The sequence below is a fragment of the Pipra filicauda genome, unplaced genomic scaffold, assembly GCF_003945595.2.
Source record: "Pipra filicauda isolate LSUMZ 115617 unplaced genomic scaffold, ASM394559v2 scaffold181_size1560634_pilon, whole genome shotgun sequence".
NCBI lineage: Eukaryota > Metazoa > Chordata > Aves > Passeriformes > Pipridae > Pipra > Pipra filicauda.
Window position 1 is genome coordinate 158,591 of NW_024104289.1, and position 11,078 is coordinate 169,668.

The window sequence follows — 11,078 nt, forward strand, 5'->3', positions numbered from 1 at the left end:
AGCTGTTGGACTTTTTGGAAGATAAACTCAGCTCTACTCTTTCGTCTACTGTAATATATCTCATTAAATCTACACTTTGAGCTTCAGAGATCTACACCTGGGGAGTGACCAGGACAGTCACACTAGGTTTGTAAAAGCAGAAATTAAACACCTTAGAAGCAACTCTCATCTTGCCTCAAATATTCACATGTGCTTGGTCTGCCGTTCCCTGCAAGGTCAGAAGGAGGAGCTCTAACGTTGTTGGTAAAACGCTAAAAACTAATTCCCCTAAATACCCCTGTTTGGCACCACTCTGTTTCTATTTGCCTGACTGATTAGTCGCCTACTGAATGCTAGTATTGCCAAATCTTACCTCTTCTACTCTTGTTAATAATGTAAATCAGGAGAAAATGGAGATCTTCAGCTGTTTTCTCCTGCTGCTTGTGATCAGTGATATTTATTGTCCCAAACCCCTACCTGGGTGCAGCAGCACTTTGCTGGACCTTTTCCTCCTCTCTGGTTTTGTTACTGAATTTGTAGCAAATTTACACACCTACCACTGTGTTTGTCACTTCAGACTTCATCTCCCACCTTTTCTTTCCAGAAGAAGGAAGTGCCAGACCACAGAGTTGTAGGTGCTCTAAGAGACGCTGACCTGTTAAAAATCTTGTCCAGCTGAGCAGTGAATTCTCTGGTGTCTTGAAAGCAGAGGCAGGTGAGTCTCTTGCTTTCTTTGGGTCCAACCCCAAGCCTTGCTCTGCCAAGTCCACCACTTAACCAAGTCCCTAAGTGCCAGACCTACATGTCTGTTAATACCTCCAGGGATGGTGACCACTTTCCTGGGCAACCTGTGCCAATGCTTGATAACTCAGTGAGTAAATATCTCCTAATGTCCTCCCTAAACTTTCCCTGGCCCAACTTGAGACCATTTCTTCTGGTCCTAAAATGCCACAATCTTCCCTTGCTGCTTCTTCATGTGCTTTTGTGCATTGACCTTTGGGGCCTCAATGGTGGGTCCAGAGGGTGCTGGTTATGCTTTAACTTCATTTTATGGGGAGGAAAGGGCAGAAATGCTGATGCAAATGCTGAGAATGCAGCTAGAATAATTTAACTGTTTGTTGCTGCATCATTAATAATCTATTCCTCTCCATCCCTCCCTTTTGCCAGAAGAAGAGAGAGAGTAAGGGCAGGAGGGTAGGGGAACTGTATATCCATCACCAGGATCCACTGGAAGAGCTGAGCAGGTCATATCCGGCATGGCCTTTGTAGGGTTGGGAAGCAGCCTTGAAACTCGCTTTACCAAGGCAGTTCTTGTCCTTAATTTTCTGCATCTGCCTCCAGAGTTGCCTTGTATCCGTTCCCCTCCCACTATCCGTCCATTCCACTAGGCTGCTGTACCATGAAAAATGACCTAGGCTCTCTGTAGGGGTGGGTGGTTGGTTTCAAAAGGCAGCAACTGCTGGTTCAACAGCCTGAGAGACTGTTTGGTTTGGGGGGAAGGACACGTTGTGGATCAGGAGAAAAAACTCATCATGGGAGACAGCTGTCAGGGCAGCAGCTCCACACGAAGTCTGTTGACAGAGCTCTAGGAATGTTCATAAGGAGCATTCCTATTTCAGTAGCCCCAGGTCATTTTGCATATATATCTCATGTCCAGAATGGCCTGAAATTCTGGAAGATGATAGATAAGGCTTCTAATGCTCTTCCCAGAGTTTGTTGTGCACCTATAAAGATGGCACCGGACCGTGAAGCAAGGCTTGTGGTCTGCTGCCGCATCTGTCAGAGTCTGTTTATTCTTTCCTTCCATTCAGGTCCCGACAGCAGTCTCAGGAGAGCAGGCTCTGGCCGGAGAGATGATGCTCAGGATGCCCAACTCCCTGCTAAAGCTGCCCAGGGTGCTGCTGAGCCACAAGCACAGGGCTCTGTTTATCCTCACCCTCATGTTGGTGTCCTTTGCCTACCTCACGTTGTACTGGAGAATCGCGGAGGACTCCTATGGCAGTGGCCTCTACGACCTGCCTGGGGAATTCAACTGTGCTCACTCTGTGCCTTTTTCCCTTCCAAATGCTGGGGAGCCCTCTCCTTCCAGAGGGAACGTGTTTTTCGTGGAGACCTCGGAGCGGACTAACCCAGGTTACCTGTTCTCGTGCTCTGTGGAGTCAGCAGCCAGGACACACCCCGGGACAAGTGTTGTAGTGCTCATGAAAGGCTTGGCAAAAGGAAATGCCTCCTTACCCAAACACTGGGTTTTCTCCTTGCTGAGCTGCTTCCCCAACGTGGAAATCCGGCCCCTGGACTTGCCAGAGCTCTTTTCTGGAACGCCTCTGAAGAAGTGGTACTTGTGGCCTCTGCGGCACTGGGAGCCTTATTTCCTACCCATCCTGTCTGATGCCTGCAGAATTGTCCTCATGTGGAAATTTGGTGGCATCTACCTCGATACAGACTTCATTGTGCTTAGGAACTTACAGAACCTCACCAATTCCCTCGGGATACAGAGTGAGGATGAACTGAACGGGGCCTTTTTGTCCTTTAAGCCCAAGCACAGGTTCATGGCGCTTTGCATGAAAGACTTTGTGAAGAACTACAATACCTGGATCTGGGGACACCAGGGCCCACATCTCCTAACACGTGTCTTCAAGAAGTGGTGCCCCATCAGGACTATTCAGAGCATGAGTTGCAAAGGGGTGAGGGCTCTTGACCCAGAAGCAGTTTATCCTATTCCCTGGCAGGACTGGAAGAAGTTATTTGAGGCAATCAGTGCCTCGGAGCTTCACAAACTCCTTAAGAACACCTATGCAGTGCACATATGGAATCAAATGAACCACAGGACCAGGCTAGAGATCCCGTCCCAGGCTCTGCTGGCTCAGCTCTATTCTCAGTTCTGCCCTGCCACCTATGCAAAGATGAAACAGGACTCTCAGGAGCGGTCAAGGCCTGCAATGTGACCTGTGGGCCCTTGGTGGCAGAGAAGTTCCCCAACCTGAAGCAAACTGAGTGCCTTTGACCTTCCAAAGAGTTGTTTTCTAGACCAGGGAGCAGATGTTCCATGTGACAGCTCTATGATTTTGTACCATTTCCAATATCTGCCTCAGACCCTGAGGTGTTTCAAATATTCACCAGAGCCTGAGTTCAGCCTCTCTTGTTGTCCTTCAGGACACTTGGTGCTGCAGGGAAGGTTGTACCCATTCATCAGTGTCTCTCAGTTGGTCCTCTGTTGCTGTTCTCTCAGCTGTTCCTCCTGTGTATCAAGGCCTGAGCAGTCTCTCGTGCAGTTTCAAGAGCTTTAGGAACCCTTGGCTTGGTCTCTGCAGCATTTACAGAATATCACAGAATATTCCGAGTTGGAAGGGATCCACAAGGAACATCGAGTCCAACTCCTGGCCCTGCACAGGACCATCCCCAAGAGTCACACCCTATGCCTGAGAGTATCATGCAAACACACCTTGAGCTCTGCCAGCCTTCGTGCTTTTCCCACTGCCCTGGGGAGCCTGTTCAGTGCCCAACCACCCTTGGGGGAAGAACCTTTTCCTAATATCCAACCTGAACCTCCTCTGACACAACTTCAGGCCATTCCCAGGGGTCCTGTCACTGGTCCCTACAGAGCAGAGCTTAGTCCCTGCCCCTCCTCTTCCCCTCCCAAGGAACTGCAGTGAGGTCTCCCCTCAGTCTCCTCTTCTCCAGCTGAACACACCAAGTGCCCTCAGTGTCCTCACATGCATTCAAATCAAGGCCCTTCACCATCTTCATTGTCCTCCTTTGGACACTCTCTAATGGCTTAATGTCTTTCTTATATTATGGTGCCCCAATATTGCAGGTGAGGCTGCCCCAGGGCAGAGCAGAGCGGGACAATCCCCTCCCTGGCCTGGCAGGTGATGCTGGGCCTGATGTCCCCCAGGACAGGGTTGGCCCTCCTGGCTGCCAGGGCACTGCTGACTCATGTCTCACTGGCCATTGACCAGGACCCCCAGGACCCTTTCCTGGCACTGCTTACCAGTATCTCATTCCCCAGTCTGTTCCTACATCTGTGGTCGCCCCATCCCAGGTGCAGAATCTGGCACTTATCTTTGTTAAACTTCAGAGGATTGGTGATTGCCCAATCCTCTAACTTATCAAGGTCTCTCTGAATGGCCTTTCTGTCTTCAAGGGAGTCAACAGCCCCTCCCAGTTTTGTATCATCTTCAGACTTGCTCAGTATCCCTTCCAGTCCTGTGTCCAAGTCATTTATGAAGATGTAGAAGAGCACTGGGCCTAAGACGGAGCCCTGTGGAACCCCACCAGTGACAGGTCCCCAGTCCGATGTCACCCCAGTCACTGTCACCCTCTGTACAGGACTCGTGAGCCAATTGCTCACCCACCACATGATGAGTTTATCCATCTGTGGAATGGACATTTTGTCCAGAAGGGTACTGGGAGAGACAGTATCCAAAGCTTTATTGAAATCCAAAGGATTACATCAACTGGCTTCCCTTGATCAACCAAGTGGGTTACCTTGTCCTAAAAGGAAATCAGGTTTGATCAGCAGGACTTTCCCCTCGTGAAGCTATGCTGGCTGTGACCAATGACTGCATTGCCCTTCAGTTGTTTTTCAATATCTCCCAGAATAATCTTCTTCATAACTTTACCAAGCACTGAAGTGAGACTGACAGGCCTGTAGTTTCCAGGGTCATCCTTCTTGTCTTTTTTGAAAATTGGAACAACATTAGCCAGTTTCCAGTCAACTGGGACCTCTCCAGATTTCCAAGACAGTGCAAAAATCATCGAGAGAGGCCTCGCGGTGGCATCAGCAGCTCTTTGAGCTTTCTCAGATGAATCCCACCAGGCCCCAGAGATTTATAGGGACCCAGCTAGAGCAGCAGAGAAGGCTGATGTAAATTTAAAGTAAATCTGATTCAGCCTTTAATGTGAGCAGCAGTATGTTTCATGGTTTGTCAGATGCTAAGTCGCAGCACACTTCTGATTTAACACTACATTGCAGACCAAGAGAGAGTGAGTCATCAATTTTTACTTAAAATGAGTTGTATAAAACAGCACATTAACTTATTCTGCTGTCTGGTTCTGTCCACCCCCCATCCTTTCCTCCCTTCCCCACCACACCACACTTCTTCGGGAAAAAAAGGAGTGTGGACTGTTCTAACTACGAGTCTTCACTACTGGTGCTGAGCAGCACAGGATATGCTGTTCCAATGTGGTGCCCATGGCACCAGACAACTCATCTATTTTCACTGTTTCATGGGTGATTTTTCTTCAGACAGTAGGAAAATGACGATGTAAAGGGCAAATTCAAACTCCAGGCTCACACCAATAAAGGTGCTTCCAATCAGCTTGACTGAGCCCTTCCAGCTGAACTGGATGCTTAAAACTTGGACATCTTTGTCAGGCTGAAAGCATAAACAAAACAACAGGATAATCTCAAACACAGCTGTGAGAGGGCAGATAGAATTTCTGATTCCAGGTTTTTGAGAGCTTTGAAAGATTTAGTCATGCTTGGTGTGCCAGGGTGCTATAGCTGGAGCACAGTTTTCTCCCATACCTCTGGACCATATATGATCATTTATTTCAATTAAGCCCCAACAGTGTTGCAATTCTGTAAACACCATCACTACTTTTTAAAACAGTTTTTGCAATAAAGGAAGCTGGATGGCAGGGTGCTATTTATTCTGATTATCTACAGTTATATACTGTATATACTTATTACTGTTCAAAACAGTTGAGCCTGTGATTGCATCACTGAGCCTTCTTTCATTACCACAACTGGATCCATTTGTCTTGCTTGCAAAGCCACCCTGCTTGTTCTTACCCTGGTTTTGTTCTTCCAAGCGACATATCCCTTGTAATCAATTTGGTTGCGCTTTTCCTGAAGGTAGAATTGCACTCAGTTGTGCAAACCTAAGATCTCTTTGCCATGCCTTGTTTCTCCAACAAAAACATGCTCAAAACCACAAGAATCGGGTCTGTAATAAACAAAAGAACAATATATAGGTCTTTTATGTGTTTAAATAGTTCAAATTGGCAGAGGTAAAAGGTAAGAAGATACACAATCTTGCTTAGGTTGATTAAAGAGTAGTTTCTCTCTGGATGTGTTGGGTTTTCTTTCTCACTGTGCTCAAAACTTGCAATAAACTTGTGCAAGTTTCGAGCTGGCTTCCCGCCAAGTCCCTGAAACTCGACAACAAGGACCTGCTTCCCAGAGAGGGAGGAGAAAAAAAAACGACTTAAGCAGCCAAAGCTATAGCAAAAGTATATATATATTTTATATATGAGACAGATATAATACAATGAGAATACTATACACCACAACTCCAGAAATCCCAAACAGTTCCCCAGAAAGGGAAGAGGGGGAGGGAGAAGGGAAAAGGACAAAAAGGGACAAAGACCAAACACGTCAACCAGCCAACTGAAGGTAAATTAGCAAAATCTCACCACTTCCCTTTGAACAAGCAGGATGGCTAGACACGGCCCTTGGCTCTCCCCTCACGCGTGGCAGATAACAGCAGTCGCTGTAGGCCTCAGCTCCAGATAAGCCAGGCCGAGACAGGGATCCACCGTTCTTGAACCTCGCCGGAAAGGAAGAGCGCGAGGTCCCTCCTGCTGGCTTTATTTATACCTCAAGTTACGTAAAGGAATAGCATAGAATACTTCCGTGATCACTTTCCTAGTTCCTTCCTGGTTACAAGCTGGTCTCCAGGAAGGCCTAGAGTGAAACCATCACAAAACTCCAGCCATGAGGACTGAATTTGTATTTGATGATGAAGGTTGATAGTAAATGCCACAGATGCATCACTGCTGCTTATCCAGATTTTATCAGTGTTTCTGGCACTGTTTCCTGTAACAGACTCATAGTCAAACTGACGAAGTAAGATCTGAAAAGTCTGTGGTCGAAGGCCTCTGATTAGGTTCACAAAGAGCAGCCGAAGGCAATTCACCAGCAATGTACCACAAAGGTCAACACTGTTTGTCTCTGAGCAGTAAGATTTCAACACCTAATTTAGGCAACATTCATAGAGTCATAGAATGGTTTGGGTTGGAAGGGACCTTAAAAATCGTCTGATGGGCAGGGACACCTTCCACTATCCCAAGTTGCTCAGAGCCCCATCCAACCTGGCCTTCAACACTTCCAGGGATGGGGCAGCCACAGCTTCTCTAGGCAACCTGTGCCAGGGCCACATCACCCTCACTGGAAGAATCTCTTCCTAATGTCCAATCTAAACCTACTCTCTGTCAATTTGAAGCCATTCTGAGGATGTCTTCCAGTTCAGTGTGTAACAGATAGCACTCAGATACTTACCTAAATTAAACAGCATAGGAATGAACAGTGGCCATACCCATCAAACATACCTGTCTTCTTCTTTCCTGGCGTAGAGCTGGAACCAGATGTCATAGAGCTGATGCTTGAAATCGGTAAGGTTTGGCTTTGCTAGGTTTTTTTTGAGCAGATATTCATGAGCTCGCTGAAGGATAGAAAACCAAGACACAGACAGAGTTTACTTTTTAATTCAGTGTTTTCAGTGACAAAAAAAGATCTGCATTACTTACCCTCATGACCTCTGTTGCTAAGATAGCATCGAGAAAACTGTTGTTTTCAGCTATTTCTTCTTGAGTCACTACTTCAGCTACACCAGTTGATGTCTCATAGTTGTCCAATAAGGAAATAAAGGCTGTGGAAAAAGAGAAACTTCCAGCATGCTCATCCTGATGATCAGGCCATATGCCTGAGTGTGCCATGATAAAAACATACCATGGAATACGCCTTGAGACATAACCCTTAGAGAAAGCCATTCCTTTATATGTCAAATTCCATTTTCAGGAATGCTGTTGGGTGTAGGTCTTGAGGTGACTCAAGGTCAGATCACTCCTGTACCTTTTAAAGATCTTTTTAAAGATAAGCATCTCCTTAGGGAGCCAAGTGCTGAAGCAACAATGACCTTCTACCAAAACAAATCACATCTGACCACCACAATTACAGACCTAGGCTTTGGAAATTGAGCTATGCTGGCACAAGGCTTTGTGGGCATTATTTCAGTGGAGGAATAATTCAGCTTAAACCTACATGAGATAGCTTGAGAAAAATTAGGGAAGGAAATATACATTCATGGACACGCTTGAACTATAGCCCCCAACAGCAATGCATGGAATAGCTATGGATGTAGAGCTGTCTGCAAGGGCTTAGAGGCTGTGAGCAAAGGAGGAAAGATGAATTTGGTGTATTTTTTAATAAACAGAAACATAGAATCGTAAAATGGCCTGGGTTGGAAGGGACCTTAAAGATCATCTTGTTCCAACCCCCTGCCATGGGCAGGGACACCTTCCACTAGCCCAGGTTGTTCAGAGCTCCATCCAACCTGGCCTTGGACACTTCCAGGGATGGGACAGCCACAGCTTCTCTGGGCAACCTGTGCCAGGGCCTCCCCACCCCCATAGGGAAGAATTTCTTCCCAATATCCGATCTAAACCTACTTTCTGTCAATTTGAAGCCATTCCCCCTTGTCCTGTCACTCCAGGCCATTGGAAGTAGTCTCCCTCCATCTTTCTTATAGCTCCCTTCAGGTACTGGAAGGCCACAATTAGGTAACTCTGAAGCTTTGTCTTTTGCAGGCTGAAAAATCCCACCTCTTTCAGTCTTTCCGCAAGAGTCTCATCCTTTTCACTTTGTAGTGAAAGAATCACAGAGAAATTCAGATTCTGGCTAAGGCATAGAAGGATGTTCTCCCTGAGGCTAAGGTCAAAGGTAACCTCCATGTTATGAAAACCCCCTTCAAATGACGCGCAGCCTGATGATCCTCACCACCATCCAAATAATATACGATGCTATATTTTAGGCAAACCCATAAAACCCAACATGGATTCTTCCATGTCATGTCCACTGTTAACAAAAGAACGGGTCTCACTTGCAAAAGTTTTTATGCTCTTCAGGAGTCCTTCATTTACATTGTTGAACAGATGTCTGGCTGCATTGTCCCGGACAGCACTGTCCCCTGGCTGTGCTGGACCTGCTTCTCCCTGGGAGAAATACCAGAGTAAAACAATGTGGGAAGTAAGGTGTCCTCAGAGGAGACAGTGCCTGCCTTTGTAATAATCCAAACAAACCCTATCAGGATTCTTTGTTAGGAATTGTCTTCCTATGAAACAAGAGAAGACAGTACACAAGAACTGCCAACATAAAGTAAAAAAGGCATAATCTCTGACACTGTAAGAGCCTGAAATTTCTCCGTTGACTCAGAGATGACTGTGATGATCCATGTGACAATTCGGTTCTGATCAATAGTCAGCTGTGTTACTCTGCTATATAAATGACAAGCAGACGTAATGTAGAGCCAAGGGTCCCTCCCAACTCAAATAAATAAAAAGGACATTTGAGGACCCTCCTTCTCTGTGCAGTTGTGAGGAGGCTTTCCTGACAATTTTCAAATTTCTATTTCATAAAGGGCATTCCCAAGAAAAGAGGATAGAAGATGAGTAGCAGTTTGTTAACATGGGCAAGGGTAAGTAGAGCCTTAAGACAAATGGAGAAACCAGATGGGAGAAGTTTCCCCCATGCATATTTTGGCTATATTTTGGTAACCCTATTTCAAATTTATCAGCAACAGAACATTATATGTTATAATGTGAAGCACCATTGGAATAAAACATTTCAGTAACATCAGAATAAAGTGAGTATTTGTGTGAGTACAAAACTGGATTCTGAATATTCAGTGGCCTCTTGCAATCTGTGGCTAAAACACATGGTTGTGTTTGCACTACACTGAGCTAGAAAGGAGTGAAATGGCTGCCTATCAAATCTGATACCCACTCCTCCCTTACAGTTCCCTCAGACTGTAAGCAACAGCCCTGAAATCCTCTTCACCCACGCCTCTGTGCTATTCCCCACTCTCCAGGAAAAAACCAAGAATTCCTCAAATTCCTCCCTTATTCCCCTAAGAATGACTTGGGTTCTATCTCACCTACTGCAAGTCACCCAGACTGTACACACAAACCATCATTCACATGCTGAAACATCCATGGATGTCCAGGAGAGGACCTCAGGACATTTCTAGTTCTGCTCGAAGTGTGGCCAGCACTGAATTCAGACCGTATTGCTCAGAGTATCGTCTTGTTAGATCTTGAAAATGGAAATTACAAAGCACACACAATTTTTTTTAGGAAAGGCACTTTTGCAGACACCTTTTCCTACAGCACCACACTGCCCTTAATCCTCATGTGACTTGGCAGCTGGTTACCTGCACATCAATTGTGTAGTGCCTCCCAGGCAAGAGGCGGTGAACATCCATATCCCACATCTCACTGAAAAGATTAGAAAGTTCATGATTTAAGGCCTTCCTGTCAAGAAATGCAGAGAAATACACATTAAAAAAAGACATGCTGTTACTTCTGTAAGTCCCACTTCTGGAGTCTTCTAATGTCACTCCATGTTCTGGATACCAGCTTGTCATCAGGAGAGGTTTCTCTTTCTCCCCACACCTTCCTGTCAGTGCTGGTCTAAAAACCACACATTCATCTTTAAAGAATGCAGGTAACCCGTAAAGAAACTTGAGCCTCCCCTAAGGTTATGTTAGAGTTTATTTGAAAAAGTTCTTATTGATAAGTCTTCTTGCAGTTTCCAAAAAACAAAAATGAAGACAGTGGTATTTCATTCTTGTACAAACCAGAGGCAAGCAGGAGATGTTACCAGTGTGCAACAGCACTACCAACAGAACAGGAAGTGAAGAATTCCCTCTACAATAAATGTCTTCCATGCACTGATCTCTGATGCACATACAGACCTACCTAGACTGCTCCTTTCCTTGTTTTTAATGGAATTTTGCCCTGAATAGTAGTGTACAGCTTTCAGAAGTCTATTCATCCATCTATCAACAAGATTTAGGAAGTTGTTACTGTGATGAACCACCCAGAGGTAGCTCCAGGTGCATCATGTCCACATCAATAGGATCAAGACAAAGAATAGAGTGGAGAAGAAAGAGGAATGGATTAATCTGTAAATGAGTGACAGTGGAATTAATCAGTTACAAACCAGCACATGCATCAAAGCCCAGAGAAGAACCACTTGATAAGTTTGAATTCTCCTTTAAAGCAGAAAATAAGAAAAGTACTGAAATCTGTTAACA

At 45.5% G+C, this 11,078-nt stretch overlaps 2 protein-coding genes across 2 annotated transcripts; one reads left to right on the forward strand and one right to left on the reverse strand.

Moving 5' to 3' along the window:
- The first annotated feature begins 663 nt into the window (after window positions 1-663).
- Window positions 664-3,283, forward strand: A4GALT (alpha 1,4-galactosyltransferase (P blood group)). Its single transcript, XM_027711646.2, has 2 exons — window positions 664-694; window positions 1,791-3,283. The coding sequence occupies exon 2, from the start codon at window positions 1,833-1,835 to the stop codon at window positions 2,922-2,924; it is 1,092 nt and encodes a 363-aa protein (XP_027567447.1). The 5' UTR covers window positions 664-694; window positions 1,791-1,832; the 3' UTR covers window positions 2,925-3,283.
- Window positions 3,284-5,002: 1,719 nt separating this feature from the next.
- Window positions 5,003-10,384, reverse strand: LOC113982975 (poly(U)-specific endoribonuclease-A-like). The gene is given in 8 exon segments (XM_027711631.2): window positions 5,003-5,187; window positions 5,190-5,219; window positions 5,222-5,357; window positions 5,777-5,930; window positions 7,315-7,427; window positions 7,513-7,634; window positions 8,865-8,976; window positions 10,194-10,384. Coding segments are annotated over 8 exon segments (882 nt in total). The 5' UTR covers window positions 10,335-10,384; the 3' UTR covers window positions 5,003-5,113.
- Between the last annotated feature and the right edge of the window lie 694 nt (window positions 10,385-11,078).